Source organism: Ochotona princeps, chromosome 1, assembly GCF_030435755.1.
Source record: "Ochotona princeps isolate mOchPri1 chromosome 1, mOchPri1.hap1, whole genome shotgun sequence".
In the NCBI taxonomy this organism is placed as follows: Eukaryota; Metazoa; Chordata; class Mammalia; order Lagomorpha; family Ochotonidae; genus Ochotona; species Ochotona princeps.
The window spans coordinates 8,153,880-8,169,438 of NC_080832.1; the positions used below are offsets into that span (position 1 = coordinate 8,153,880).

At 54.3% G+C, this 15,559-nt stretch overlaps 1 protein-coding gene across 2 annotated transcripts in view; it reads right to left on the minus strand.

The window, feature by feature from the left end:
• The window catches only part of ZDHHC14 (zinc finger DHHC-type palmitoyltransferase 14), a 238,030-nt gene that overhangs the window by 8,363 nt on the left and 214,108 nt on the right, over positions 1-15,559 (minus strand). For both annotated transcript variants that reach the window (XM_036494066.2, XM_004595450.3), the window contains exons 5-8: positions 13,963-14,011; positions 7,657-7,759; positions 6,131-6,240; positions 2,251-2,353 (exon numbers count right to left, since the gene is read on the minus strand). In XM_036494066.2, coding sequence (XP_036349959.1) covers positions 2,251-2,353; positions 6,131-6,240; positions 7,657-7,759; positions 13,963-14,011 — 365 coding nt within the window. The remainder of the gene's footprint in view (positions 1-2,250; positions 2,354-6,130; positions 6,241-7,656; positions 7,760-13,962; positions 14,012-15,559) is intronic.

Consider the following 15,559-nt stretch of genomic DNA (forward strand, 5'->3'; position numbering starts at 1 on the left):
AGAATGTCACAACTACATTCTTCTCCTCACCCCAGACCAGGCTGGCTGTCGGTCTTGAAGTAGACTTGCTTGATTTTCCGTGTTTTGACAATCCCTGGAAATTGCTTGGAATGTGTCTGTTTTTCTTGGCTCCACTATTACTCAAAGGGGGAGAAAGCAAAGCAAACTGGAAGGACCCCTGTGGCCTGGGCTGGAATTCACTTGGCTGCAGGATCCCAGCCCTCTCAGCTGGGAGAGCTTCAAGCACAAAATCCTGACTGCCCCTCCCCCAGGCTTATTTCATGGGTTTGTTTACACTCATGGAAGTTTTGGCTGTATCTTTCCTCCACTTCTACAAACTACTCATATTAAAAAAACTTTTTTTAAGCCCTTAGCTTTTCTTCCTTTCATCTATTTCTGTCATGAAACAATATGAGCATCAAGCCTACGAGACAATACAGATGAAATTCCCAGAAATTCACCACTGAAGCTGACACAAGAAGAAACAGAAAATCTGCACAGACCTACAGCAAGTTCAGAGCAGCTCGGTGATCCAAAGCCACCCACAAGGAAGGCCTCCCAGGCCCCCGCTGGCCTGCATGGGCGCTCCAACACCAACTCTTTACAAACTCTTCACAAAACACAGGTGGGGGAAATCCTCTTGACCTCACAAGAAAAAAACAGAAGCAGGGGCCAGCACTGCGGCAAGTGGGTAAGGCTGCTGCGTGCGGCACCACATCCCGCATGGGCAGTGCCTGGAGTGCCCACGGCTCCACTTCTCATACAGTGCTCTGCTAATGGCCTGGGAAGGCAGTAGAGGATGGTCCACGGGCTTGGGTCCCTGCCAGTCATGTGGGAGACGAGAAGCAGTTCCTGGCTTCTGGCTTCAGCCTGGCCCAGCCTTGGCCATCACAGCCATCTGGGAAGTGAACCAGTGTGTGGGAGGTCTTTCTGACTCCTGGGGTACTCTGCCCTCACAGGGTGCTTCTCAGGAGCTGTGACTAGGTAGAGGAGGCCCCTGAGCACAGGTGCACGTCCCTGATGCCCATGAACTGGGAGGGGAATGGCCTGTGAGGTGACCACAGGTCTCAGAGTTGTCACACTGGATGAGGTCCCAGGGGTCCATGGCCCATCCCCACCTAACTGCTCCTTCCCGTGGTTGGCTCAGGAAGCCCTGAAACCCCCTCATCTGCCTCCATCCTCGTTCTCCTCTCTAGGCTATGGGGTGGGAGTGATTCTTGGTCACTTTATGGGGACACCACAAGTGGAGGCTGGATGGCTCCCACAGGGAACTGGCTGGGAGGCGACATGTGCGCACCAAGAGAGGCTCTCTTGTCAACAAAGCCAGAGAGAGCAAGGCATGCGAGGCACCACTGCTGGCTACACGGGAGCCTGACCAGCACCTGCCACCAGCTGGGCACCAGAGCAGGTGTCTGCAGCCGTGCTGCGGCCCCGGGGCCATGCAGCAGGAAGCAGTGTCCCTGAGCCCGAAGCACTCGCAGAGGCCACCCCTGCCTGCCCCCTGCAGCCGGGTCTGTGGTCTATCCTGGACACTTGGTGCAGCTGAGCCAACTGTACTCAGAGCGGCCAGGGCTGGAGTGCCACAAGGCCTGGTCCTTCGCACAAACACAGGGACAGCCCTGGGGAACAGTGAAGGTACCACACGGGGGTTCCCAGTGCCCCTGGATATGGCTGCCGGCCCCCCAACCCGAGTCTCCCGTTTGTAGCCTACAAACAGAAGCCATGTCCCTAGTGCCCTTTGGGCATAGAACACACGTGCACACACGCTTCTATCACATGTACACATACACATACAACATATTTGAACACCCATAAACACAGCACACATGCACACACACGTGCTTTGCAGAGGCTCACGTCAGACTGCCGTGGGTAATAACCACCTGACTTCCGGTTCCCGCTAAGGTGAGTGGTTAAGATAGTGGCGGGTAGCAGAAACCTGCCTGCACTGCACACTTGCAGAAGCCAGGGAAGGGGACTGGGCAGGACACAGGGACTCAGCAGACAGCCTGGCCCTGGTTGCGACAGTCCCCACCTGTTGTTTGGGGTGGGCATGTGGTGAACGTGCAGGCTCCTAAGAGGCAGCCAGACTCGGTCGTCCTCTCGATGTGGCTGTCTTTACTGTCCCTCCCTCCTCACACAGGTGTCAGTGGCCGCCCTTCTGGCCAGGGTGGGTTAGAGGGTCAGCCACTGTGGGAGCAGAAGCAAGCCTCCCCAGGGAGCAGCGGACCCAGGCCAGGTGGCCCCTACCATGTCACTCTGAGACTGCGTGGCGCCATACATGGTGATCCCATTGGAGGGCGCTGCTGGCTGCGGGGTGTCGGGCTGGATGTACCCTCTCCTGTCGATGAGGCTGCGAGAGAGGAGACACACACAGAAGTGGAGACGTTGCCAGAGTCACCAGCCACGCTTGGATCTCTCCGTGTCACACCCCACCTTGGGCACCTGTGGGTACACCTTGCTCACATCGTGTCTAATCAGAATCCATCGCTAATGCCATGATAAAGGCTCATGGTACCAGCTGCCCCCAGGACAGTCTACACCCTTGCCACCTACCTCCTCATGCCTGGACCAAGGCCGCTCCCTCTACCACCACCATGACCTGTCCCAGCCTTCTGCCTCAGCTTCAGGCCGTAGTTTCTCACACAGCAGATGCGCTCTGGGTGCCTGCCATGAGCCCGGGTCCGGCGTGGGGAGCCACGGCCCAGTGCCTTGTGTGGGGACACAGCGTCGGCTGTGCAGTCGAGGCCACTCTGCTTTGCTGTCTGTTTGTTTTTCTTTTTCACATCTCTCTCAAAATCATGTTCCTCTCCCTCTCTACTCTTCAAGGCCAAGTGCATAGCACCCCAGCCCTGCTGGTTCCTAACACTGCTTTTGCCCCTTTCTCTGGCTTCTCTTAGCCCTGTACCAACCCCTAAATGACACAATCCCTTCTGCCTGAGGGCACTGTCAGCTTCATCTGACAACAGGTTGGGCTTCTGGGAGCAGAGTGGGCATCTCAGCCTGTGCCTTCCCGCCGCCCCCCAGGACTGCACGGCTCCTGGCCAGTTCCTGGCCCATGGAGATAAGGACTAGGGGCCCTAGGGTTGTGCGCTTGGAGCACCCTGGGCATGCATCACATCGTCATGGCTCCATCTGCTTCCAGGTGTGCACCTGTTGCTCATGGCAGGAACAGCATCTTAACCACAGCATCTCTGAGACAGCCAGCCAGTGTGCGAACTGACGTGTGTGCATGGGAGGGCTAAGGGGTTCTCTGTCTTTGCCCACAGAAGCACCTCTGGCCATTAAGACAGCTGATTCTCTCCAGTGAAGGTTCGAATCAAGGGCAGAACCCTGGAGTACCACAGAAGGCTGGGCCAATAAACACGTCACCTTGCCCCTCTGTGTGGCACAGGGCAGACTCAAACCTAACCTGGCCTGAATACCTGCAGGTCTTTCAGGGGTCAAACAACTTAACTTAAAGCCACACACAACGCTGGGACGTCCTCAGCCTTCAGTTGGGCTGAATCCCAGCGATTTGAGAGACAACAGTTAACTGCTAGGAGGCACGGGGGTCCTGCAGGGTACCTGAGGCTATTTCCCAAGCCCCCCAGGGTGCAAGAGGCCAAAGGGAAAGGAGCGGAAGAGTGAGGAGGTGTCCGGAAAAGGGAGTGTTGAGGAAAGGGGTGTCCTTACTCCCTTGGAGATGCTGACTGGGGAGGGGTTGGGAGTGCTGAGGGGGAGAGCTGGCATGGCAGGGAGGGGTATGAGCTGGGCCATGCACACAGCCGCTCTGGGTCCTAACCCTGTGTTTGCTGATAGGGTCTTTCCAGGAGCCCCAGCGTGAAGGTGAAGGTGAGGGGATGGGCTGCCCATCACACACCTGGTGTCCTGGGGAGAAGACTCTGGGAGAGGATGTCATGGGGAGGAGCTAGGTGGGATGCTGAGGGTGGCTGGCTGACACCTGCAGCTGAAAGAGGTGACATCCTGACCTCAGCCGTTGTCCTGCAAACCTCAGAGTGACTCCCTGCTGTCCCGTCACAGCTCTTGGTTGTTAAGAAACTGAAGGACTTAGCCCAACATGGCCTGAAAAGGCTAACACGGAGAAGCCTGGACAGGCTGGAGAGCACCAGGCCCAGGACAGGTGGGGTGTGTGTGTGTGTAGGGGTCAGGTGAACGGCTTGCACAGGGGCAGGATTGCAATGGAGGGGGTGTTGCGGAGTGTCAAGAGAAACTCAACAGGAAGACAGGAAGCCTCAAAGCCCCCAGGAGGGCAAGCACCGATGGGGTACCCGCAGTGTCAGCCATGAGACCGCCCCCCTCTTCAATGGCTTTCCCTGCTATTAGCCTGGGATCCCCCTCCTCTGCCCCCTCCCCATTCCAAGGGACACAGAGGCGCAAAGTGTCACCTTTCAGTGCCTTGGAGTTCTGATTTTAACACAATTTGGGAGGCGATCAGAGTGCTTCATTTTTCTTGTGGTGACAAGAGTGAGTAGGAAACTTTAAGGTGTACACCACAGCAGAAAGAGAGAGAGAGAGAGAGAGATATTCATCATGGGGACAGTGAGAGATATGGCTGGCATCTGTTTAGTGGAGCTGTCAGAGGCCCTGCCCCACCGTAGTCACGAATGCCCTCCCTGCACACGCTCGGGTCCTCCCGGACACGCCTGACCTTGCCCTGTCTCGGGCCCTGCTGTCCCTCTGCCTGCCCCTGTCATTTGTGCACACTTCTCCTGCTCCATGCAGCACCCCCCCCAAATTCCTACCCATCCTCTAGAATATGTCACCCCTGGGACCCACCCTTGGGTGCCATGGAGTCTTTACCATGCCCCACTAACCTCACAGCCATGTGGCCATGAAACCATACCTCCTCGTGGGGACATGGGTACGGGAGCTGGGCCACAGCGCCTGCCCAGCATCCAGGGGCCAGCTGAGCTCTCACTAGTGTTGGACCCATGGGACCCAGTCACAGGAGACCGACATGAACCTCCTTGGGGCTTCCTCTCTTTGCTAACTTCCATCCCCCCTTTGAGTCTGGTCTGAGGGTCCCCCCACCCCGCAAACAGGTCATCCCACACCCCTGTGACGTCTCCACACCAGCAGCCTTAGAAACACATTTTTTCTCCATTTTACATGAAGTAGGGGCACTTGGGAAAGTCACAGCCCATATCCGCAGTGCCAGGAATCTTACTCATGTACCCAGGAGGCAGTAGATGATGGCCCGAATGAGTGGGTCCTGCCACACAGGTGGGACACCTGAAGGGACCTCCTGACCCTTGGCTTTGGTTTGGTTCAGCCCTGGATGTTGCCGGTATTGGGGGACTGAACCAGCAAATGGAACATCCCTGTCCCTCCCCCTTTCTCTGTCAGTCTGCCTTTCAAATAAAAACATTTTTAAGCAGACATAGGGGTAACAGCTTGGAAACACGTTCTAGAGACCTGATACATTTGTTTGATTCACATTTGTGGGTGACAGACTAAGTGGTTGGGTACAGGATGCTCAGGTGTGACTCACACCATCAGTCGTTGCCTGTCCTGAACTTGCACAACTTTGACCTGGGGGCAGTCCGCGGCACAGGGTGTGCCTTCAGCCTGGGGTGGAGGCCTGATCAGCCAGCACTTACCAGCGGTGCCACCTTGGCTGGCTTTCACACTCAGTGCCTCAGCCTCTGCATTACTATAATGGGGTGGGGCAGTCTCCACCTCTAGGGCTATGGAGGGTTTCATGTGAGTTCGTGTGGCTCAGCGAGGGGCAGGTGCTGCTGTGATGAGCGCTGTCACCAGGAGGCATCATCAGTCTCAGCGTCCACAGCCCCTGTGGCTCCCTGGCTCTGTGCCTGCTTCCACTCGGGACAGCCCAGCTCCCAGGGCGCCCGGCCTCTTCCATGCCAGGCCATGGCATCCTGCCCACACCGCTGGTGGTGGCTTCCATAACAAATAGAATCAAGGGCCTTGCTGGGTCTACTTGGAAGTAAATTTTTCCCAAGGCTGATCCTCAAAAAGGTAAGATGCGTAGCACAGCAAACGGGACAAGAGCCTTTGTGTGTGGTACAAAGCACAGAGCTGTGTCGGCAGCAGCCCAGTGGGGGTGGCCGACGCCACCAGGTCAGCATGGCTAGGGAGGAGCAGGGTTCTGGTGGGGGGGCCTTACCTGGGAGAGATGGGTCCACACAGGGCAACACAGCAGTTGGTAAATATGTTCCCATAGCTGTAGGGGTTGTAGTTGTCTTTACCTCTCTTATTGGACCAAGATCCTTTAATCTGCAAGGAGAGCAGAGGCAGACACATGCAGGGCCTCAGTGCAAGGTCATGTTCAGGCAGTGGGGAGCGTGAGGCTCCACAGTGAGACAGCTCAGGCCTTGGGTCCTTCTCCAGGGACACCGAGGGGCTCTGCTCAGGGAACACAGGTGTCTTCCCCAAAACAGGGACAACACTCCCCGATGGTGGCTTAGGTTGACACCAGAGCAACATGCTCCAGGATAGCAGTCCTTCATGTGTATCACACGGTACAGACACGGCACTAACAAGTCACTAATATTGTTTCAACATGAAACTAACAGGGCATGAACACAGTGCTAACGCGGCTCTGACACAACACTAACATGGTACCAACATGGCTCTAACACAGTATTAACATGCCATCTTATATGGAGAAAATTTCACACTCCCATTTTCCAGCCTCGAGAGCAATTCAGTGGCTGGTCAGTGTCACTGTGGCTGTCCCCATGGCCCACCCAGGCTGTGAGACTGAGCCTGGCAGTGTGTCCTACCAACTCTAGCACTGTGGCTACTGACCAGGAGCAGTGGGTGCAGAGCCCCATCTGCACACGCAGCACCTGCTTTCCGCCGCCATTGGAGGGGCCGGACCTGTCATGCATGTGATTGGAGGGACTTCAGCCCAACTCAAAGCGAGAGGAACAAGCTGCCCTGCCCCGTCCTGTCCCCTGCTGTGGCACTGTGCCTCCGGCTTGGGTAAACACAAGGTCAAGGACATCAGACAAAAAAAGTTAAACCTACGAGGGGACAACCTTCCCACACAGAGCCCCACGTAGAAGGGCAGACGTGATAACATGCCCGTCTGCATGGTCTCTCCTTGTCAGGGGAAGCCAGACGAGTGAAATTGTTAAAATTAGTGAACGGCAGGGCTGGGGGCGGTGCTGCGTCACAGCACGTAAAGCTACTGCCTGAGATGCCCACACTTCATCTGGCCACCAGTTTGTGTCCCAGCTGCTCCATTTGCCATCCAGTTCCCTGCTAATGGCCTAGGAAAACAGCAGAAGATGGCCCAAAGCCTTGGGATCCTGCACTCGTGTGGGAGGCCCGTTACAGGCTCCTGGCTTTGGATCAGCTCAGCTCTGGCTTTCTTGACCATTTTCGGGGGTAAACCACCAGAAAAAGACCTCTTCCCCCTTCTCTGTGACTCTTCCAAATAAATAATTTTTAAAAAAGATTTGTTTATTTTCCCTTGCAAAGTCAGATATACAGAGAGGGGGAGAGACAGAGAGGAAGATTACTTCAAATAGAAAACAAACACTTGCCCAGGGACTGGGTCCCAAGTCCTCACTCCCCCACAGCAGGAGATGGGAGTGGGGAGCGCCCTGCAGGAAAGCTCCCCCCAGGGGCTGTCCCTAACCTCCCCGCCCCTCTCCCTCTGCTGTGCTGTCGCCAGGAACTTACGTCCTCGTTGGTGGTCTGGTTGGAGCTGATGAGGTACGTGTGGAAGCCCGAAAGCCCGACGATGGACCAGACGGAGAAGAAGCACACCACAGCTTCCAGCACGGTGTGGGAGTCAAGGAGACCAACGCAGACGGGGCTTCCCAGGACCACTTCCCCAGGTGAGGTGCTTCCCAGGGTCACTCGCAGGGGTGGGACTTCCCAGGAACAGCTCAGGGGGCGAGACTTCCCACCCAAAACAGAGGTGACACCAGAGGGCACCTGCCTTTTTGGGTCTGGCACCTTTGACCACTTGGCCATCCTGACACATGCACCTGCCTTTTTGAACCTGAGCCTTTCCCTGCTCTTCCTAGACACCAGGATTTTCCCTAGGTGGACAGAGGCCTCCTGTTCCCGACAGGAGGCTGTCAGGTCCTTCTGTTCCTATGGCAAGGGGCAGGCATGTGTGGCTTCCTGAGTGTTTCCCCAGCATGCAATTGGGAAGCACAGACTCTCCCAGGACAGGAAGGGCAGGAGTTCTGCGGCCCCACGAGGTGTGTCACACAGCCAGGGATCAATGTCCAGCACTCTTCCCCATGTGAGCCCCGTCAACCCAGAAAGTGGCATTTTGAAAAGGACGCAGAATCGTTCAGTCCTACAAATGCTTCTAAAGCACTATTTTGGGAGTCAGTGTGTGATATGGATGATTAAGATACCTGGAACACCCACACCTTGCCTCAGAGGGCCTCTGTTCAAGTCTGGGCTCTGCTCTTGGTTCCAGCTTCCTGCTAACGCTCACCCTGGAAGGCAGCAGGGGATGGCTCCAGAGGCTGGGTCCCTGCCACCCACACCAGAGACCTGGATCGGGGTCCTCACCCTCGGCTTCAGCATAGCCCAATTCCAGCTGTTGTTACAGGCATCTGGGGAGTCATCAGTGAACAGCAGCACTCAGCCATCTGCCTGCCTTTTGAACAAGTTAAAGTAGTTTTTTTTTTTTTAAATTTAAATTTGATTTATCAAGACACAGGTGCATCTCAGGAACAATTGGCTCATCTATCAGAGATCTGAGAGTCTAAATGGATCTCCTGCATGCTTTGTCAACATGTGATAGGCTGGGAGTCACATGAGGACAATATCATGGACTTTTCTAGACTGTGTATAATTTATCTTTGGGCCATCTGCCACATCACAATTAATGCCATGGCTAGACACACGGACTGCACAAACCCAGGTGGGAGGTACCAGGCCTGTGGGGTCAGAAGGCAGCACAGATTTGGCTGGCACCAGCTGGGGCAGCTCCTCCATTTCTCCCAGGGATATGCTGGTGGGCAAATGGCTATCATGGGAGTCTCATGTGGACAGGGGTACGCCCAGGTGGTGGCCCACACTGCAAGGATGCTTAGTTTTCTGCTGTTGGAGCAACAACAACCAGGGCCACAGTGGCTTCTGTGCCACAGAAACATGAGGCTGTAGCACAGGGACCTGCCTCCCAGCCTGGCCACACACTAGCCTGCTCTGGCCTGGCTCAGCCTTTGGGGGACCCAGGAAGAAACGTGTTTTCAGATGACAGAGGAGGAAACCGAGGCAGAAAACTTTATGTAAGATATAGAAGAACTAGGAGGTGAATGCTGGAAAGCCACTCTGTCCAGTGCCATGGTGTGGTGGGGCGGGCACTCTGCCCTGTGCTGTGGCCCGGTGGGGTGGGCACTCTGTCCGGTGCCGTGGCATAATGGGGCGAGGCCTCAGGTTGCCCTTCCCATCATTCTAGCTCAAAATGGGGGTGGGGGAGGAGTTCACTGACCTCTTACTGTTTCCCCATCAATAGAAGTGTGTATTTAGGGTGCCAAAAATGGTGCAATTTAGGGTGCACATGGGGAGGGGAATTCAAACAGTTCATGGAAAACGAGTACTCTGAAAAAAAAATTACACATAGATTTAAAAAGTTTTTGTGCCCAAAACACCTTCATTCTCCCCGCTTCTACTTTTTTCCCTCTGTGAACTCTTTGGGGCACTCTCATATATAAACAAATGTTTTTTCATCCTTGATCATTTTAACAGAAATCCTGCGACCAAAATTGTTGCCAACTGCTGGACCAGAAGTGGTACGGAGACACTTCACCAACGTCTGGGAAAGAAGCGGTCAGGATTTCAGCCCACATCTCACATGCACAACACAACCATGCCAGACACAGACTGTGGTGTCCAGTGGAGGAAATGGATAGGCATTGAAGTAAATATTGGTATCTCTGAGGGGAAGCTCTAAGACACAAAATTTAGGTGCTACGTAGTATCAGATTATACACTGTATCCATTAGTAAACATTTTGGTATAAAATCGTAAGCTTAGAAGGTAGTTGACAGGGTAGGGAAATCATATTGGCCAAAGATATTTAAAAGATGTTATTACTGAGAATAAAGAACTGCTACCTGTGACGACAAAAAAAATAACAACCAAACTAAAAACACAGAGCGTGGGATGAGTTGACCAGCAATCATGAACACCGAACCCATCTCAGTGAAGGGAACAATGAGCTTTTCTCCTCCCCACCCAGTTGGCAAAGCTGGCGGATCTGCTCACACCCAGTGCTGGTGAGGCTTTGGGGTCAGAGCAGAGGATAAACAGATGCCATCTGTTCATGGGACCACGTGACACTTGTCACCACTGAAAACACATGGAACCTTTAACTTAGAAAGCACCCTTCTACATGTCCACCCTAGAAAAACATTCACATCTGTGCGAAAGGAGATACATACAAGGAAATTCGCTACCTCACTTTTTTTTGAGCAGAAAACCCCCAGTCACCTAAATACATGGAGAGGTACCTACAGTTACGGAACCAGCGCCAGAAGCTGCTGACTCACACATCGAATGGCAGAGGCAATGGGGTCCCCTTAGCTCGGAGCCCTGCTCCCAGCCATTCCCTTCTGTGTATGAGCGCACCCTGAGACCACCACAAAAGGGCCCTTACAGCCCATGAGGACGCCCACGCAGTCACATTTCTGGCCATCTCAAATCTTTGCAGTCACTTGCTGAGGCTCACAGGACCTGGGTGATGTTACACCACGTCTGTCCACTCTGTGACCTGATACATCTTGCTGGCTGGGGGCCCTGGGCTCGAGCTCTGTGGCGCTGCCACATGGACGATCTGGAACAGACTCTAGCTTCTGGCTTCAGATCGGCTCAGTTCCAGTCATTGTGGCCACTTGGGGAGTGAACAAGTGGACGGAAGATCTTTCTCTTTGTCTCTCCTCTCTGTAAATCTGATTTTCCAATCTTAAAAAAAAAAAAGGTTCCACTGACTTGAGGGCGTGACATAGCTGGTTTTACAGTTTTAATTACTAGACTTGAGGGATCATTTTCTTCTCCAAAAGATGAAAACCTTGATGCCCAGTGTTTCCAAAGGGATTTGTTTAAGAGAAATTCTAGGTCCAGGCAGAAAGTAACTGCCACCTGGATGTGACCCCTAGAATCTGCAGCCCACCTGGCTGTCATAAACTCCCTAAGGAGCACGGCATCACTGACCAGGTAAAGGAAGGGATGAGCTGCACTGACCAGCTGGGAACTCGGACACAAACTGATTACACACCACTCAGCACCAGTTCCAATCTGTGAGAGCTGTTACACCTGACTGCTTGGGGGACTTGGCAATAAATGCCTCCTTTATTTCACCTCGATTGGCGCTCAGGTGAGCAGACCCAGGCTGGGGGGGAATCCTAACAGCGATGCCTCCAGCTAGCATGTCATGTTGTTTGGCAACATTTCCATGGCTGTACATCATCACATGTCACCTTCTGGCACCATCAACCAGCACCCTCAGAGGGACCCTTGAATCTGCCCTGGAAGGGTCTCTAGACTTTGAGCTTGACCTCTGGCAAGAACTAGCCTAGCTGACTGGAGTTCAGGGACTGTGCTACCAGGCCCTGCTGTCTGTGAGCCACCCCTGAGGTCAGCACACCTCTCAAGCAGCTGACAGTGATGCTTCAGACGCTCCTGCCGGCCATCCTGTGTCACCTCCAAAGGCGCACGGGTGTCCACAGGCAATGCAGGCACCAAAAGTGTTGAACATAGAGTGGTGAGCTGCAGCCTGACTCATCCTGGCAGTTCCTGCAATTCTCCTCCAGTTCCAGAAAGAAGGAAGAAGCTCCAGGACCTGTTGGCACTAAGGGAGCAGGTGGCTCTGCCGTCAGATTCATCCTGAGCCACCTTCTCAACTCTCACGTTTTCCCCCCAGGACAGAAATGGGCTGGCTGAATCACAGGGTCCCTTGGGTTGGCTGAGGCAGTTGTCCTAGGATGACATGGTGACTTCAACTTTAGCTCTTCAGACAGGAGCCCAGCTCAACCCCATCAGCAGGGGCAAAGTTAGGATGAAGGTCCTGCTGGCAGATCGTGAAGGGCGGTTAGTTCAAGGGCCTCCCAGGACCTTGTGTTAGCGCTGACACCTACACTTGGGGTGGGGGTAGGGAAACCCTTCTCTTTCTCTGTCAATGTAGACACGGACACACGTGCATAGGAAAAGATACCTGCGTTCCTAATGCACGCACATGTGTCTGCATGATGGGTGAGACTACCTGCTAAGTCATCCCCCATGTCCTCAGGGGGCTGGCTCCAGGGTCCCCAGGGCACGGCCAGGCTTGCAGATGCTCACAGCACAGTAAGTCCACACACATCCTACTAAAACTCCCACATCTGAACATGTACAGGGGCTTCAGTTGCTTCTAAGTGGCACTGGAAGTCATTTTTTTGATTCAACTTTATTATGAATTTTGTTTGCAGAAGCTGCATGTTATAAATATGCTATTTAATATTTTGGACTCCCAGCTCTACTCCACCTTTATTTGAACTCATCTGATTTCTTACAGAGCTTTGTCTGCACACCTTACTCAAAGCCCAATGCATAGGAGAATATGTCAGAGTGTATGGCAGGGGCCAGCCCGGTGGCACAGTGGGTTAATTCGCCAATTGAGCCACCCATATCCTGTATGGGAGTGCAAGTTCTAGTACTGGTTGCTTCACTTTCAATCTAGCTTCCTGTTAATCCATACAGGGAGGCTTCCTGTACATGCGCAAGGCCTCAGGGGTGCAGTCTCAGGGACGGCCTGGGTGCCAGAAATGGAGGTGACAGAGGCTGCCACTTGCAGGGCCCACAGCAAACACTGCAGAGGGCAGGTCTTGCCCAAAGGCAGGTTTCTAAAGCTCATTATAGCTGGTGCATCCTCATGACCCAACTGACTCCCAGACTCATGTTCAGGAGGAGAAGACATGCCAGAGCAACATTCCCCAGAGACAGCAGGGCACAGTTGGGCACTGGTGGCAAGAAGATGGCCACCTCTGGCCGGGCGGGAGTGAGGGACCAAAAATGACATATCTCACTGTACCTGCTCTTCGAAGCAGAGACAGTGACAATTTCACTCCTTGGGATCACCTTTCCTTGCAGGCGACTTCCAGCCAACTGGAGCTTTTTGAACCATTGATGGGAGCTAGGGCACCCTCCCCCCACTTGTTCTCCTTAGAACCTGTTCCATAGGACCCCAGTGCTCCCTCCACAGCACACAGTCCCGTAAAGCAGGTGTTAGCTGACAACAGGATTTGGACACCTCATCAGCAGCTATGCTGCCCACACACAGAGGTGTTGGAGGAAGGTACTGTCTGTTACCTTCAGACTGACCAACCGACCAACTGACCAACTGACCTACCACTATAGCCCCGCAGTTCTCTGGCACATGGCCAAGGTACATGGCGTGCAGTTTACTGAAGTTTTCTGCTCATCAGGAATCCTCTACCACCAGACGGACATCTCCCCCTGGGAGCACCGGGCCAATCCGGGAGAGCTGGGTCCACAGGAACTGGGTCAAAGGGGGGTGGCCGACTGGGTGGGGAGCTCAGGGTGGGGGCTCAGGGGGTGAGCAGGAGCCCACTGGGCATCCAGCAGGTTAGCACTGCAGTTTCACCATCTGAGGCCCCGTGGTGCCTGGCCACATGCACAGGCCCTGCTGTGCTCTGCTCCTGGAGACGGTGCACATTTTCTACATTTTCCAAGAGGTCACACAGTAACCCACACAGCTTGGTCTTCCCTGCTGCCTGCGAGGGACCCGTGTACAGGTGTTTGTACATGGTGTATGGACACCTGCCCATGCAACCCACTCTGCCCCAACGTGCCTGATGAACACACAGCCATGCTGGCTCCCAGGAGCAGGCAAGCATTCACACCTAGATTTTTCAGCTAAAGGGTCTTCTGATTTAACCGAGTTGGTCTATTCCGGGAGGTCAGTCCATAATGCATACACAGAGCATTACAGAGCGGAGACACCACCAGTACCCAAAAGGATATCTCGCAGGGCTGTCCTTCAGGGCATTTAGGAATCCCGTTTGCTGTGAACCTGTGAGGGCGAAATCAGGGTTGTAGGAATCCACACTCACCCACAGAACCACCAGCCTGCACACCTCGGCTCTCCCCTGGCTACAATGCACAGGTGTCTGAGGAGGAATGAAACGACTCCACCTCTGGGGCTTCGGCCCCGGCTGACAGGCCATAGACTAAGGTCCCCCCACTGTTATCCACTGAGGGATGGCGGCTGCATGTTGGACCCAACATCTGTAGGGTATTTTTTTTTCAGTGAAAGCAGATGGCTGTTTGTACATGTGCTCATAAATTATAGCTCTGATTGCGCCTTTGTTTCCCTCATTTTAATAGGAAAACAGAATTCTGTTTACTATTTTGTTTTTCCTTCTTCTGTTGTACCCTCAAGTTGCTAATTTTTGACCCTTTAAGAACTATCCATGAGGCAATGTGTAAAAGGCTTGCCTCTCTGCACGTGGAGGGCAGAGTGGTAAGGCTCCCGTGGCGGGCTCCCTCAGGGCTGCAGGCACTTGAACTTGAGCCAGCTGTGCCAGGGAATCCAGGGGCATCTGACTAATGGTGATTCCTGCCCTAGGTGTGGGCACCACACGACTGGGAAGCAAAGCTGAACTGGTGGAGCCTGGCCCTGTGGCCCAGTGCCTGTGTGTGGTGTCTGCCAGCTCGGCACCTGTCCTGCTCCAGGAGGGTAAAGAAAGGGGGTTCCCAGTTGGGGTTTCCACTGTTTCTACATCAGGGTCTGCTGTCCCTGCCAGACCACGTGGTGCGAGGGCATGCCAAGCAGGGCTGTGCCAAGAGCTAAGAGACTGACAAGCCCTTGGGGCTGCCTCCTGTCACTGGGTGCTGCCACCAATGGGTGCGCTGAGGCTGGGTGGGGTGGTAGGGAGGCTGCAGGAACTGAACGAGGAGACGCAAAGGAGCGATCCCTTCGCTCCACTTCACTCTGCTGCTCTCTCCTGCCTTCACAAGGAGCTTTGGGGGCCACGGGTTCCCTCCTTCCATCCCCTCCGTCTGCACTCAGAGTCTACAGACCTGGCCTGGAAAACAGGTGCATGTGTGTGTGTGCTCCCTGGATTTCTGTGCAGGACTGAGCAAGTGACAACTGGCCCGACACCCTGAGTCCACTGGTCCCATGGGACAATACTCAGACAGCTCATGCAGCCGCTAAAGACGTCGTGAGACACCCGCACTGCCGAAGACCCGCACTTCTCTCGCTGTGTCAACAACACTTGTTTGAAAGTGATATTGACACCCCCTGTTCTTCCTGTCGCCGTGGCACCCAGGGCCACGGTGAGAGGAGGGAAAGGCTCTGTGGGAATACAGCAGCCTCAGTCCTGGCCCGTGTGCAAAGTACTGCAAGGATAGCTCACTGTCTTCCAGCGAGCCCACACAGTTGCTGTTCTCAGCACATACTCCTGCAGTACTGTGAGTGTGAGTCCCAGGCAGACACAAGGGGTATGTTCAGGAGAAGGGGACCCAGGATGGAGAATCCCTATGGAGCTAGCAGGCAGTCCTCCAACACTCGCCCCCGCAGCCCACCCAGGAAGCCCTCCAGCACCTTGGCATGCTC